General features: G+C 50.0%; 1 protein-coding gene across 3 annotated transcripts in view; it reads left to right on the plus strand.

The window, feature by feature from the left end:
* Positions 1-14,831, plus strand: part of SEPTIN8 (septin 8) — a 25,946-nt gene extending 11,115 nt beyond the window's left edge. Inside the window, exons 2-10 of one of the 3 annotated variants that reach the window (XM_041762051.1) lie at positions 313-433; positions 1,387-1,582; positions 2,115-2,295; positions 2,810-2,971; positions 3,538-3,634; positions 3,852-4,020; positions 4,253-4,385; positions 4,483-4,673; positions 13,474-14,831. In XM_041762051.1, the coding sequence (XP_041617985.1) occupies positions 313-433; positions 1,387-1,582; positions 2,115-2,295; positions 2,810-2,971; positions 3,538-3,634; positions 3,852-4,020; positions 4,253-4,385; positions 4,483-4,673; positions 13,474-13,639 (1,416 nt within the window). In that variant the 3' untranslated portion in view covers positions 13,640-14,831. Of the gene's footprint in view, positions 1-312; positions 434-1,386; positions 1,583-2,108; positions 2,296-2,809; positions 2,972-3,537; positions 3,635-3,851; positions 4,021-4,252; positions 4,386-4,482; positions 4,674-7,395; positions 7,816-13,473 lie in introns of those variants that run through there. The other 2 variants (XM_041762052.1, XM_041762053.1) reach the window with 2 other exon arrangements.
* The last annotated feature ends 1,154 nt before the right edge of the window (positions 14,832-15,985 follow it).

Below are 15,985 nucleotides of genomic sequence, written 5' to 3' on the forward strand. Positions count from 1 at the left end.
GTAGGGTAGATGGTTCCCTGGGCCATCTGTGCCTGGAGATGTCCCAGGCCCAGGCATTGCTTGCCAGCCCAGGTAGAAAAGAGGCACGGGTGAAAGCCCTTTTCTGGGCTGGAAACAGGCCCTGGGGTACATTGGGCTTCCTCTGTGGAACCTCTTCCTGGAGTTGGAACTTTGGTGCGCTCACACTGTGTCCTGAGATTTGCTGAGAATTCAGACAAGTTGGGGGGCAGACATCACTGGGGTTGGGCCTCTCCCCACGTGGCCCCTCTTCCCCAGTGAGTTCACTGCCTTGCTCCATTTCTTTCTTGGCAGAATGCAGAGCCAGAGCCTCGGAACCTCTCCCTTGGTGGTCACGTGGGCTTCGACAGCCTCCCGGATCAGCTTGTCAGCAAGTCAGTCACACAGGGCTTCAGCTTTAACATCCTCTGTGTGGGTATGTGTCATGGTCCAGTTGTGGGGTGGCCTCGGGAGGTGAACAGGAGCCTTCTAGGAGATGGGGTGCTGCTGCCCTGTCCACCTGTTGAGTTATAAGGGACCTCCCAGGCAGAGACACTCTTTGGGAGTCAGAGCGAGGCTTTAATTGGTGTCTTTGCCAGGGTCAGGGACATTGCTGGGGGGCCTGACTCCAGTTGCCTTGAATATTGAACAAAATTAAACATGTGAAAGTGCTTTGTAAACTGAGAGTTTATCACAGAGGTTCAGATTTATGTGTTTGTTTTAAAAACATTGACTGTCATTTGTATTGTGTGTCAAGGACACTTGTGGTAAACAAGACTCTCCTATGATGGCATGCAGTAAAAGCTCCAGCACGCATCTGAACAAATACAGCTCCACACAGGGAGGCTCTGGGAGGTTTCACGCGCCTAAAGGCCCAGGGCTCCCAGAGGGCACAAAGAGCTCTCTGCCAGACCCCCTACAGGTGCCTGCGCCCTGGCCTCTGCCAGGCTACGAGGGCTCCTCCAGAAGCAGCCTATCCTGAGCCAGATAAAGCTGAATGGATCAGGAGGCCACTGATGGCTTCACACCCTGGCCCTCCTGGAACCATGACCAGCCCGGGCCTAGGAAGGATGGTGTGCAGACTAGGTGACTGGGTCCCATTGAGGCCGGCAGAGACTACTGGCCAGTGCTCACAGTTACCCACATAGCCATGGCTTTGTCCAAGTCAGCCCTCTGGCCCTTGCTTCCACACATTATGTTTGAGGCCACAGAGAAGGGATGGTTCCTGGGATTGGGAACACTGAGTAATGCAGTTAGAGGCCTGCCCCTCCCTCCTGTGTGGAGGCTGAGGATGCCTGAGTCCCACCCACCCATCCTAGCTGGCAGCCAGGGGCAGCCCCAGTTCCAGCAGTCTTTGACATCCTGTGTCATCCACTCCTTGCTTCCCAGGGGAGACTGGCATTGGCAAGTCCACACTGATGAACACACTCTTCAACACAACCTTCGAGACAGAAGAAGCCAGTCACCATGAGGAGTGTGTGCGCCTACGGCCCCAGACCTATGACCTCCAAGAGAGCAATGTGCACCTCAAGCTGACCATTGTGGACGCTGTGGGCTTCGGGGATCAGATCAATAAGGATGAGAGGCAAGAGGCGGGGGATCCCTGGGTGGCTCAGCGGTTTAGTTCCTGCCTTTGGTCCAGGGCATGATCCTGGAGACCTGGGATCGAGTCCTGCATCGGGCTCCCTGCACCACGGAGCCTGCTTCTCCCTCTGCCTGTATCTCTGCCTCTCTCTCTCTCTCTCTCTCTCTCTCTCTCTCTCTCTCTCTCTGTGTCTCTCATGAATAAATAAATAAAATTAAAAAAAAAAAAAACGGCAAGGGGCGGCCCTTCCTCTTTCCCTTCCTCCATGGCAGCCTTGGTTCTAACACTCAGTCCTAGCTCTCTTCATTCCAAGCTGCCCCCATACAAATCACACCCCATGGGGGCCAGAGGCAGGCCTCCTGCGGAATAGCTGAGGTCTTGAGGACCCCTTGGGAGGTTAGGAGACAGGGCTGGCCACCTGTACCCAGACAGGGACATCCCAGGCAGAAGCCACTTATCTGCACAGAGGGAAGGCTGGTGGATAGCACCATAGTGCCTGCCTCCTGGGTGATGGAGCTGTCTCTAGTTACAGGCCTATCGTCGACTACATCGATGCGCAGTTTGAAAACTACCTACAGGAGGAGCTGAAGATCCGCCGCTCACTCTTTGACTACCATGACACAAGGATCCACGTCTGCCTCTACTTTATCACACCCACAGGGCACTCCCTCAAGTCCCTGGATCTGGTGACCATGAAGAAACTAGACAGCAAGGCATGTACCTCCTGCACCAGACTTGTTCCATGGGCTTCCTCCACTGAGTTGGGGGCTGTGGTGCAACTGCCCATTGTGGTCCTTAGGGGCCTGCAGATAGGCCCTGGGTTGGTCCTCTATCTTTTCTTGCTTTAGTCCCTACTATGCCAGTGGGCTCCCATCACTCTGGGCTCTTCCTCTAGAGCTCTGTCTCCTGGGTCTGGTCCTGACCCCCTGCCTTTTAGCTACATTGATTCTTATTCTCAGGTTAAAGCTGGGTTTGCCCAAAGGACTCATTATGGGGCTGAATGGTGGTTTGGGGGAACCAGGGCTATAAGAAGCACCACAGATGATTGTTACCACCCATTAGAAAGGTCCCAGTGGCTGGGTTCAGGCTGGGACTACCCATGGGAGCAGCTCCATCTCTCTGGCCTCCTGCCCTTCTGCCGGGGGATGTGGCCTAGGTGGGGCTGTTCACAGTCAGGGGGACTCAGGGGGTACCTAACCTGCTGCTCCTCTCCCCTGATCCTGGTAGGTGAACATTATTCCCATCATTGCCAAGGCTGACACCATCTCCAAGAGTGAGCTCCACAAGTTCAAGATCAAGATCATGGGCGAGCTGGTCAGCAATGGGGTTCAGATCTACCAGTTTCCCACTGATGACGAGGCTGTTGCTGAGATTAACGCAGTCATGAATGTGAGCATTGGGCACTAGCCTCAGGGCCAGAGGGCTCGGTGCCAGCACAGATCTGTGACACACAGCCCCAGAGACTCTGGTTTTCTAGGATTCTAGCCTTAGCTTCTCCAGGAAAGAAGGGTGGGCATCTGGGAGCCAGCTGGCCCCATGTCCTATGGCCAGGAGATGGGAGGAATTGGGTATTGGGTTGGTGCTGGGCCTTCCCTGAGTTTAAGTTTCACAAGATAAGGATTCTGGGCAGGAGCTGAAACCTGTAGGAGTGAGCAGGCAAGGTGCCAGGGCTTGGGAACTTGGGAGAAAGCCAGGCTTGCAGGTCCTATGAAGGACCCTCTAATGGTCCCTGTGGAGCCCCAAGGCTGAAAGAACTCCTTAAACATGAGGAAGAGGGGGGCGTGGGTTCAGCCTCCCCCCTGTTTGGAGGCTGTAGGGTGCTTCTTCAAAAGCCAGGAAGTGAGCCTCTGGCCAGGCCTCGTTCAGGTCTGGCAGCCCCTCCCCTGGGCCCAGGCCAGGGTCTGTTCATGAGCATGTGTCATCTGGTACTTAGCGATACTTGGGCTCCTTTCCAGGCACACTTGCCCTTCGCTGTGGTGGGCAGCACCGAGGAGGTGAAGGTGGGGAACAAGCTGGTCCGAGCACGGCAGTACCCTTGGGGAGTGGTGCAGGGTAAGTGTGCTGGGAGAGCCCATCCCCAGGTGAGGGCCCACATTTAGTGTCCTGGCCCCCTTGCTGCCCACGGTCTCTGTCCCATGTCCTTCCTGTGGCCGTCCATTGCCTGTCCTGCCTCTGGAGTGCGCTTGTAGCACTGTGACTGCCATTCTGTGTCCTTTCCCCCTGGGGCCCATCTGTGTGCCTGCCTGATGCCCCATGTGCATGCTTTCAGTGGAGAACGAGAATCACTGCGACTTTGTGAAGCTGCGGGAGATGCTGATCCGGGTGAACATGGAGGACCTCCGAGAGCAGACCCACAGTCGGCACTACGAGCTCTACCGGCGCTGCAAGCTGGAGCAGATGGGCTTCCAGGACAGCGATGGCGACAGCCAGCCCTTCAGGTGACGGCCTGTGCAGGAAGTGAGCCTGTCTCCACAGCCGTGGCCGGACTGGCCAGACTGGCATCTGTGCCTGGGGGTTTTGTGAACCAGTGAGAGAGGCTGTGGGGACCGCAGTAGCGCCGTCATCTCCACGCTCCCCCCCACCCCCAACAAACCGTCCCTTTCTTTGGCTCTGCCCCACCCCCTCCCACCACAACCCCACCCTTGGCCTATTCTCTCTGGGTCCTCACAGCCTGCAGGAGACCTACGAGGCCAAGCGCAAGGAGTTCCTGAGTGAGCTGCAGAGGAAGGAGGAGGAGATGAGGCAGATGTTTGTCAACAAAGTGAAGGAGACAGAGCTGGAGCTGAAGGAGAAAGAGAGGGAGGTGTGTGCGAGCTCTGGGTTGTGGAGAGGCCGCGTGAGGGAGTGGGGGGCCTGGCTGGGCACCCACGACATCTGCGCTCCTCCCTCTGTGCTCCCAGCTCCATGAGAAGTTTGAGCACCTTAAGCGGATCCACCAGGAGGAGAAGCGCAAGGTGGAGGAGAAGCGGCGGGAGCTGGAGGAGGAGACGAACGCCTTCAACCGCAGGAAGGCCGCTGTGGAGGCCCTGCAGTCCCAGGCTTTGCATGCCACCTCCCAGCAGCCTCTGAGGAAGGACAAGGACAAGAAGAAGTAGGTGGTGGGCACCCTGTCCACGCTGGCTCTTGTTCCCTCTGGGCACTCACTCTGTCCTCCTCTTGGCTCCTTCACTTGGGCTTGGTTCTCGTCTATGCTCACCTGTTCACCATTGTGCTCTCATTCTTACCTGCTTTCCCACCTCCTTTTTGCCCACCTTTCTCTTCCTTTTACTGGTGGGTGTGATATCTCAGGATCCCAGGTATTTGTGCACTCTCTATCTTGCACAAGTGATCCCTTGCTCCTTGGTACTTCCCCCCCCCCCCCCACTTCTCCTTCTCTCTCTCTCTCCTCTCTTCTCTGTTCTTGTTCTTTCTCTCCTTCTCTCCCCACCCTCTCCTGCAGCCCCTTCAGAGCTGGGATAGTGAAGCCTGGGCCAAATAGGCAGGGTGTGGCCCCTGAAAGGGTGTAGAGGTCCCAGGGAAGGTCTTTCAGGCTGGGAGAGGGGCAGGGCCTGGGAATGTCAGCATTTCCAGATTCCAGAAGCTCTTGTGGTTTCTGCTTGCGCAGCTGTGGCGCCTGCCCCTCAGGCTCGGAGACGGTGGATGTGGGACCCACGTTGGCTGGCGGATGGTGACTGAGGGCAGGGGACACGTGAGCCCAGGCAGCGCTGACCCCTTGGGCAGTATGCTCACTGCCTGGTGGAAGGAAGGAAGGACAGCAGCTCCCCATAGGGGCTCTGGGGGTCCTGCTCCACAGAGGGGCTGCCCTTCAAGTTAAGAGTTGGAAGAGAGAGAAGGACTGGGGAGGGCAAGGAGGCTTTTTCCAGCCTCCAGGAGAGCAGTTAACTTCTTGGCCAGGTGGGGGCAAGTCTGAGTCATTTCTCCCTGCTTTTTTTCATAACCTCTTTCCACACTCTCCTGGCTTCTAGGGATCTCCCTCCTTCACCTCACTTCATTCAGTGCCCCATACCACATCACACTGTGGGACCTTGTCTGTCCCTGCTTCTCTCTGCCCCTGGCCTCTATTAGGTACCTTCTTTCTCTTGTCAGCTGAGGAACTAAGCAGGTGATTCCATTGTTGCCCTCATCTTTGGGCTCTTTGGATTCCCAATCCTTCTTGGAACATTTGGGAATATGTGTATCCAGCCCTTCTTTCCTTGCCTTGTGGTTAATGCCATGTAGCACATAGGAAGCTGTTGGGTCTGGGATGCTGCTCGTGGCATTGGCACGCTCCCCACCCCCAGTATTGCATTCCCTAACATGGACACACCCATGCACCCACACCTACTCGTACACTGTGTTACTGTCACTCTAGCCCCATTGTATCCACAGACTCAGGCACACATCTCCCAACACACACCGCCCCCAAGATACACAAGCACGGAGGCAGAGAGACATCTAAGGAAAAGAAACTTCATGAGCTGCTCCCTGGGGGTGGCCAGGGGTACAAAGCCAGGTGTTTAGGAATTGAATGCTAGTTCTTATGCCTGAGGCCTCCCTCTGCTTTGGGGGACCCTCTCCTCTGTTCTCTAATCTCCCTTATCCTGCTTACTGGTGCCCCCACCCCATCTGCTGGCTCTGCTGGCAGAGATGATCCCCTGCCTGTGCCCACATTCCTCCTCAGCCCTATGAATTTGCTCTCTGCTTTGCATTTGTTTCCAGCCCGGGCCCCGTCTCCAGCTTTGGGCTTGGTGAGCCCGGGGACTCCGTGAATTGGAATCCATTTGGGTTTTAAGCTAGTGGCTCAGAAATCTGGTTTTTCCTGGAAAGGGGTGGTTATGTGGGTATATGTCTCAGGTGTTGGCACCTAAAGAGACTTTGCCCTGCTCCCCACCTACTTGGCCCAGGCCACGTTGTTTCAGAAAAGGCAGAGTCTCCTAGGAAATAAGTTATGGAAAAACCACTCAGAAACTGAAGGCAAGGACCTGTGGCTGGGTAGGGGCCAGGAGGTGGAGCGCAGGTTGACTGCAAGGAGCACTGGCACGGCCCCCAGTGTCAGGTCTCCCTGCTTTTCCATGTGGCCTGGGTCTGGGAGACAGGTCTCTTCTGCTTGCTGGACATGCCAGAAAGCTTCAGTCAGTTTGGCCTTCGGGAGAGACCCTATTCTCCCATGCTGGCTTTGCAGAGGCCAGGAGTGGGCTAGGTCAGGTGGCTAGGAGTATTGCTTTCTCCAGCCCTTGTCAGGGGAATGGGCTAAGTGAGGAATGCATTGGAGGTGGTGGTGGTGGGGGGGGGGTTGTTTTTCATGACCATTTAGTTGCATTGCTTTGATTGGTTATACTTGGTCTTCAAATTTTAATCCATTTTTGCAAAATTACTTCCCAATCAGATCTTGACTCTCAGCCTGGGATGCCACAAACTGAAGCGAATTCTCTGCTTTGCTCATCACAAATGCCAAACTGACTGCCCTTTCCCAGCGTCCAACTTGTCTTTTGTTTCTGTTTGATTTGGTCGTCTGCGTACCTTTTAATGTGTCTGTTTTTTGTTTTGTTTGTTTTATTTTTATTTTTCAGTTAACGCACGCACAGACTTACAAAGAGCGGACTTTAGACTTTCATGTGTTAAGTTCCTTGAGTTACACCTTGTGACCCTTCTTCTCCCATAACATGGTGTGAGGACGGACTGGGAGCCGGTACAGACTCCAGTGTTTACAGCCTTGCTTGATCCCCTGCCCCCACCCCAGGCTGCCCTGGGCCTGGGGGGCTACCCCTCTCTATGCAAACACATCAAAGCCATGAATGCTGGAATCCAAAACTGACAAAGTTTATTTTTTTCAGAGCCAGTGGCTGGTCTTCCATTTACAGTGTCACTATTCCTTGACGGAGCAGTTATGTGCCACTCTAGCGAAGGCCCCAGCCGGCGATGCTTGACCTAATTGTTCAGCGTCAAGATGGCAACTCACGCGGTGCCCTAGGTGTGGTCGCGTGGTCTGGTATACATGCTGCAAAATTCACCCGATTCCCCTTCATTTTAATTTTTCTAACCTAGAGCTTAATTTCAATAATAACTTTTAAGAAACTTCTAAATTTTTATTTTGGCACAAGCATAAAGACAGATAATATCCTCTCCCATTATTTTCATAAGTAACCCAGTTTACCTGATTTTTAAAAACTAAAAGTATCTCTAAACCTTTCATATGTATAAAGCATCCCTATAATATTTAGGGAGAAGTGGGCAATAAACATCCTGTAATGACAGTGTTTGGAATTTCTTTACGGATGAAAGTGGATCATGAACAAGACCACGTCCAGTGTTTTTAATGTGAATGTAAATGGAACAGCAGCCCAAAACCGTTGTCTGTGTGTTTCAGAGGTGCTACTTGTAAACAGAGACCAACTCCAGGTGTGTGTTAAGTGTTTGACTCCAAGTAAGACCCCCAAACCAATCCTGCATATTCCAAATGCAGAGTACTCAGTTGGGGAAAGGTTTTTTTATCTCAAGGTCCTTGTTTTCTGTTTTCCTGGCTGAGTCACAAGGAAAAGAGATGAATGTGGACAATTTCAGAAAACACTACCAGCAAAGGAGCTGTCCCCTCTCCACTGCATTCTTCAGGGGATCATTTTAAGAAAGCACTAGCAGCATTGATTCTTCTGTGTTCCTGTTGGTTTGCGAGCCAGTGGGAGTGTCAGGGCTGAGAATATGGCGTGATAAAATAGATGAAAAACAAGTAGCTCAAAAGAAGGATTTCATTTAATGTTGATGGAGCACTGTGCTGGGCACAGGCTACCCAGAATAATGCGCAGCCCTTCCCTCAAGGAATTCACAGTCTAGAGCACTCCCTAGACAGAAGCCTTGGGAAGCTGCGCTAACTTATCGTTGGATTGGTTGTTTGTTTTTCCTTGTCTTCCATCCTCCTTTTCATTAATGTTTTCCCTCTTTCTGCCTTGGCCTGCTTTAGTGATTTCCAGGACCAAGTCCTGGCTTCATCCTGGCTTCTGAGACAGGGCTCCTTTGAGAGTGGGGACAAGGGGTGAGCTGTGTGTGTCCAGAGAGGCATGTCAGGAAAAAGACAGCCTTTTCCTCCTCACCAGGAGCAGAGGTTTTATGGATGCCCAGAGTGAAACTATTCCAAGTGTCCTGCTAAGACCAGGGGTGGATCAAGATTTTGAGGGGCTTCCCTGTGGGCATTCAAAAGGCAAATCAGTGTATACCTAAGGCACATGTGGGCTAAGAATGGCTTGGCTTTAGGGGGATTCTGTGTGTTCAGTTGGATTGAAGTGTAGAGCCGTTAAGGTAGCCTCCATTAGCTAACATATTTCTGAAGATGAAGCTCAGTGACCCAGTGGATTAATTGGTCATATAATAAATGGAGACTCCTGGCTCACAGGCCAGTCTGGGGACTCTGGAGTGGACAGACCCTGCCACTCATCCACCACGGCCTGTGGGCTGTACTGCAGGCTTACTGGAATGCCAGAATTGTGGCTGGTTACCTGCCTGCGGGTGCAGGGCTTCCCAGCATCTCTGGGGAGACCTGTCACTGTTAAATTTTCTGGGGTCTGAGCTGCCTCCACAGGTCCCATCGGCTTTAGTGAGCCTCACTGCACTTCTCTCCCTGCACTGCTTGTGTTTAAAAGTTTATCATCTTTAGCTGAGACCAAATTAATCCTTGGTGAACAAGGTGAGCTTAAAACATGCCATTATTTAATAAGCGCTCCATCCCACGATGGGATATGATTTGCCGCTCCTTTTCAGAATCCTCTTTTGGCATTATTAGAGCTGTCAGTGGGGTTACATTGGCATTTACTATCATGTCTTTCATAAGCCAAGTTGGTCTTGGGTAGAATCATATAATTTATTGTCCGAACTGAGACTTTACAGAATGAAAAGAGGTTCTGTTAATAATTATGTCAGATCAACAGGTGTAAGCTGGAATTGTCTCAGGCAAACTGGGATGTATGGTCACCCTGGTTATGGGTAACCCGAGTCTAGGTGGTTTGTAATTGTGCAGACTGCATATATGTTTCTGTGTGTCTATATGTGGGTGCTTAAGTGGGGCTCATATTACTGGATAAGAGGCCCAAGGGAAGTGTGGCTTGCTCGTCTGTTAACAAGCTTTTCTAAAACTGCTTCACTTGTTAATTCATTTATTCCTTCATACATTGACTGTTTTTGTTCCTTTCCATTCACTTTGTACTCTTTTTTTTTTCCCCATTAAATTTTGCATTTATTTTGAGTTTTTGTGGTGTCTTTTTTGGGCAATAGCTTTTCTGATTTAACACATTTCCTAGCCTATTAATCTGCTACAATTATGGTAAAATACAGCTTGTCTTTTCTGTGAACTTTGTGGGGTTGATCAGCTTCTACAGGAGTTATGTTTTAATTGTGACTCCTGCTCTAGGCAACTGAGAAAGGCTCTGGAATGGGTGTGGAATGGAGGAAAAAGTTAGGAAAGGAAAGAGGAGACATAGCCTCTGGTCCATGAATTTTTGGTGCGTGGCTGGGTGCCAGACATGGAGAAGGCAAACACTGCCTTTTAAGAGTTTACATTGTGGTAGAGTAGACTTGACACAGGACAACTAACATTTGGGTTCTTACAGTTTGTCAGGCATTGCTCTAAGTTGCATTAGGCACATTAATTCATCTAATCTTCATCATGATCCTATGATTAGGTACTGTTTTCCCCATTTCATAGGTAAGGCACAGGGAGGTAAAGTAACTACCCAAGGTCACACAGTCTAGTAACGAGAATTGGGATTTGAATATTGGTGCTCTATACCCTCAATTCCAGAGCTATAGCTCCCCCTTCGCAACCCAATGGGATGATGGAAGAACAGTGAAAATGTAGCCAAAATCCAAGTGTGCAGTTTGACAGTGTGAGTTGGTGGACCTGAGACAGTTCTATAGAGGGGGGATGCCCTGTTGGGTGAACATTTGGCTTAGGAAGGGCAGACTGGTGGTTGAAGGAAGCCACGACATGCTCGTAGACCCACCTGTTGAACTTTCTCTTTTGGGCACTAGGTTAATCTCTGGGAAGTCCAAAAAGAGGAGAGGGGGACTGAGGTCAGGGAACTGAGAGCCCAGCAGGGAGACATGCAGACATCCCTAATGAAAATACACCTCTGCTCTACCTGCAGGAAGGTAGGCAGCAGGGAAGTAAAGGAAAGACAGAGACTCTCCAGGAAACCGGGGGGAGAGAAAGGCCTCACTGGTGGAGGGAACAGTACTGTACAACTCCGTTCACCCATGTGGGGAAAGTAGTATTTGGACAAGTGTTAAAAAGGCCCCTCCTGTTCATCTCCCCTGCTCTCAGCCCATCTGCCTGTCTCCACACATTTCCACGTTCTGCAGCCATAGTCCTTCACCAGTGTCTGCCCCTCTGTAGATGGGGACAAGAGCAAAACAAGTTGTGTCCATATTTCTCTCACCACATCGATCCCCAATCTCTGATCTGAAGTGGGATAGGAGTTCCTTTAAAAAAAAAAAAAAAAAGTAGGATGGAACCTGGAAACCCAAGGTAAGCTTGAACATCATAAAACTTAAACGCCCAAGTGGTACACTTTGGCAATGCAGAAGTTTGCTATCCCAAAGAGGAATATGGTTTACTGAAAGATGGAGCAACAGGGCTATCCCTTATCCCAATACAGGGCTCACAGGTCTACCTTCTCCTTTCTCTGGTTTTCTCTGATTGAGAGATTAGCTCTGAGGACCCAGTTTACACCCAGAGCTACCTGGTTAAGAGACACTGCAGTTCTCCAGAGTCAGAGACAGTTTGAGCTGAAGTGGGCCCTCAGCGTGAGCGCATACCCCACCCGCTACAGTGCCCACTCCCAGGGCAAAGAAGGAGGCAGAGGGCAGTGATGGCCCCCAGTGGGAATGGCTGTGAGCAGCATGCCACCTCTCCATCTGTGCTGGACTGGAGATAGTTGTTGGGCTCTAGGAGATGATATTCCCAGTACACTAGACTATCAAGTCTAAAGCCGTGGTATCTGATACATTGAAAATAAGGTTGAAAGGAATTCAGGTTTATTTTTACAGAAGCTCCAACAAGCACATTTGTGTGGAGAAAAGGTAGAGATTTGTACAGACACTAGTATCGTTTATCTGGTCTCTGACCATTCTGTACCTACTAGCAGTCCCTGTGGCTTAGCACAGTTCCAAAAAAAAAAAAAAAAAAACTGCTCACAGTGGAAAGACTTCACAAATCAGTGGTATATATGTAGCTCAGTCATTCCTGTCTGCAACACTACTGACACAGCTTTAGCTGGCGGAGGTGGCTGCCTAGTGAAGGGCTCTATGGTGTCACGGTGTCAGAGACAGCTGGCTTCACTCTCACAGCCACGCTGGTAAGCTCCTTCTAGCAGCACCGTGGCTGCAGCAGGCTCAGCCTCAGAATCTGCTCATCTCAATCCAAAACTCTCAGAGCTGTGTTTCCCTACCGGGGGTCAGCTGCTAAGATCATTCATTAGCATGAAATTTCTCTAATTAAGCTAATAGACAACTTTCAGAGTAACATAGGAAAAACCTGTTTTAAGCTTGATCAAATTACTGTACATTAAACAAAGCATACTTGGTGATCCAGTTCTTGTAAGAGAAGACATTAAGTCATGACCAGGGCAGGAGAAATGCACCTGGAAAGATGGTCCCATTTCTGCAATGACAGGTAGGGTCACTGGGACTTGAAGGGCTACATGTGTGCTTGGTGTAAGCCTGGGGAGCTGGATACAAGAGCCTGAGCAGCTCTGGCGAGAGGAGTGATGAGAACTGATCTGCCTGCCAGACCCAGCCTGGCCCTTTGGTCCCACTGCTGGCTTGACTCCAACTCTCTAAGGGGCTCATACCAGCCCTTGCTGGAGAAGGAAAACCAAGCTGCAGTGTGACTGTTCGCCCCTTCACACTGGTCTCAGACCCATGGGAGAAAAGAGAGAAGGGTCTTGATCTGTCAGACTACCCTTCCCACCAGTGACCCTGACCTACCTTTTCCTCCTTATTACCTCCTAAAAACACAGGAACTTATTCTCAATTGCTTTCCAGTGCCTTTCCCCCTCCTTGTTACAGGAGCCGGAAAGCCTAGAATTCAGAGCAATCCCAGCAAGGATGGGTTGCCATTATGCTCCAAAGGATACTGAGGGTAGGAGCACAGAGGGTGGGAGGTGAAACAGAAAGGTCTCTGAGCAGGAGGAGGACTACAAACTTCTCAGATGCTGCTCTACAAGCTCCTTGCAGTGGCTCAACTGCTCAGCACTGACCTGTAATTAAAACAGAGTGGTCATCCTTAAAGCAGGACCATTTTACATTCTAAGTAAGATTTTGAGTGCTAAAATGTTAGCATAGAGCAGTTTCAGGAAGGTCTAACCACTCGACTTAAGAGTATTAACCCACCATTTCAGGGGCCTCCACCTCCAACCTCAGCAAAGCTGTCATTAGTCTAACTATGCATTCCATCTTACCCCGTCCATCCTCAAGGATTCTGACCCTTCCATGCCTGCCTCCTGGTACCCTGGGACCTGATACCACATAGTTATATAAAGGGTGAAGGGTCTGAAATTTAACCTCTCTCATATTAAGCTCAGGGGTGCCTCCTCCTGAGCTGGGCACGTCCCCCTGACCTCACCCCATCCTCTTGACTACAAGGGCTTCCACTGAGATAAAGCTCTTCTTATGGTCAGAGAAACCCACCACTTGGTCCAGTAAAGGAAACATATATTCTGTACTTGTCTAGAGGGCATGCCACATGTGCAAAGCCTAACCCTTAGGAAGACTCTTCCCAGAGTCGCTGTGGCCAGAGCATCTTCTGGAGCCCACAAGGGCTGAGAAGGGCGATGTGTACCATTTGGGGGGCAGAGTGCATCAGCTAAAGGGGCAAAGTGGAGAGCCTGGTCTGGAGCAAAGTTGATGTCTACCTGTGCTTTCTTTAGCAGATCAGATATAGGAGTACACCAGTCGGGCATGAGCCTCTCCAGCTCTAAGGTGATGATGACCAAGGCCAGTGTGGAGCCCTTGAACTGCAGCAGCTGGTGGCCCGCCATACAGTGCTGCAGCTGCCTGGTCAGGGACGCGACGTGGAGGGAAGGATTCCTCTGAGGCAGCAGCTCCACCACGTGGGGCCAGCCCAGGACCAGCAGGGCGTGGAACTAGAGACCGTGGTTTTTAATGTTAGAACACAAAACCCCCCTACCTTTCATAGATAAATGACCAAAAATGCAAACAATTTCAATTTCCATCAGGGAACATCAAATGTTGCCCCACCCTTTTCATTCCCATCCATCCCCCCCCTCCCCCAAGGGACTTGAGACTTAATACTCATTCTGTGGCCAAGCTGAGCTTCAACCTTGGAGAGAAAAGACAATCTGCTTCAGTGACATGGTCATTAGGAGCTTTAAGTACCTAGATGACAATGTTTCCATTATGAAAAACAGAAGCATACTATTCAAGATTAAGGCAGCAGAAAAGTTACTTGTATCTGTTTGATGTGAGAAGAAACTGCAACTTGGCAACAGTGACCAGGTCTCATAATGAAATAGCCCTTAGTGATTTGATCTTCATGCTTCATAACAGACCAAACCCCGTGACATTTCCACATTGCATAATTTTGCCTTACTAACAGAATCATATCCTTAAGGATGACCATCATTCCCTAACTAAAAACAAAACAAAAAAACTAATACGACATTTTTTAAGTGCCAGATCAATATGGTCTAAAGCTTCAATAAGGATTGTGTGTAGGTGAATAAAGACAGCTAAGTGAATGTGTGTAAAGTGTAGCACAAGCAGACAGCTTTTTATGTACAGTATTCATAGAATGGAAAGCTAAATATTTTTGCAGTGTGTATTTAAAAGAAAAACTCACCACAATAGTGCCGTCTAAAAATCTTTATAAAGTTAATTTAATGTCTTTGAGAAGTGGGAGTCTGGTGGAACTGTGTTGGATTTGCGATACATTTTCACTCTTGCATATGTCGTGAGCCTTGTGGGTCACCTTCCTGTGGTGCATGTGCAAGGCCATGTGCACACCTGTGCTTGGCCGTCCTATGTTGTGAACAGCTGTTCCAAAGGTACCAATGAGTCTAGAGTGGACTCTGCCAACCCCTCGTACATACTATGGTCAAGAAGTCCAGCGGCGTCCCAATATAGAGGTCCCAGTGCAGTTTGTCCAAAATAGCCAGCTCCATCCTCAGCAGCTCATTCGGGCTATACCCAGAGCCATAGTGCTTTAAGAAGTCTTTTACGCGTGGAATTAACTGTAAAAAGAAAATAAAGAGGCCAAAGCCCTGTATCATGTCATCGTAACTTGTTTTCTTATCCATGGGAACCTGTTTTTCTTATCCATGACCCGAATAGAGTTGTCTTCTGGTGACCTGTCACAGAAAATGCTTCTGAAAGAAAAACCAAATCAGATCTTGGCAGTGTGGCAAGTCCCCAGGTGGATGATGACAATGTGTAGTGGGTGTCACATGGTCATCCTCTGCAAACAGGCTTTTAATTCCAGTGGAGTTAACATTCGGCGCTATATTAATTTCAGGTGTACAGTACAGTGATTTAATGCCAAAGGGTCTTGATCCCTAAATGCACTCCAGCTCATACCCAAAGGTGCTTTCGAGGGCAGGGCTCTGCTGTCTCCCCTATTCAGCTGCACGAACTCACCCACGGTTTTCATTCCTATCATTCTTGTTCTTGACACCTACTGTAATTGCTTGTCCTCCAGAGAAAGAGTATGCCTTTGAGCTTCCTGGTCTACACCAGACAGGCTCACTCACAAAACCTCCCAAGGTTTTGGCAACACCGTTGCTGCAACCACACTTCCTTCAACCTTGATTTAAGGCGGTTCATCTCTGGAAAAAATAATGGCTTTCCCCGCCAGAATGACTAGTAAGGCTTGTCTATGAGTACACATTCAAGTACACGTGCTTGGAAGACCATTCTACTTTTTTAGGTAAACAAAGTATTCCTGTAGCTTCCATAAATGCTTCTTTTAAGGGCCATTTACATGATTTTTAGTTGGACAGACAGAAGCAACTCTGGGGGAGCACCAATTATATTTTAATGAATAGGTTAAAAGCATTTTTATTGAAGGCTTGGAACTGGGCAATCCATTTTTTTCTGACTCTTCAGACCATGAGCTCAGCCAAGGGGAACCCTGTGGAAATGGCAGAGGCTTCACTATTACCAAAGGGGGACAGGTTGTGGGGAGGGAAGGAGGGGGTTCTGGGAAGGGTATTGGGAGAGAATCTGAACAGAAACCACAGTGAAACCGCTAAATCCAAGCAAGCCCAAAGCACTTGTAGGGGCATCGCCTCTTAGAGAAGGGTCTCAGAGTCCCTGAGGACCAGCTTCGTTGACACAGACAAGTCCTTAAGTCTCAAACAAACTTCTCAGATGTAGTTCCTAGGGGTGGCCATTAGGCCACATTATTTGGGAGGCCTTTTTCCT

The sequence above is a fragment of the Vulpes lagopus genome, chromosome 7, assembly GCF_018345385.1.
Source record: "Vulpes lagopus strain Blue_001 chromosome 7, ASM1834538v1, whole genome shotgun sequence".
NCBI lineage: Eukaryota > Metazoa > Chordata > Mammalia > Carnivora > Canidae > Vulpes > Vulpes lagopus.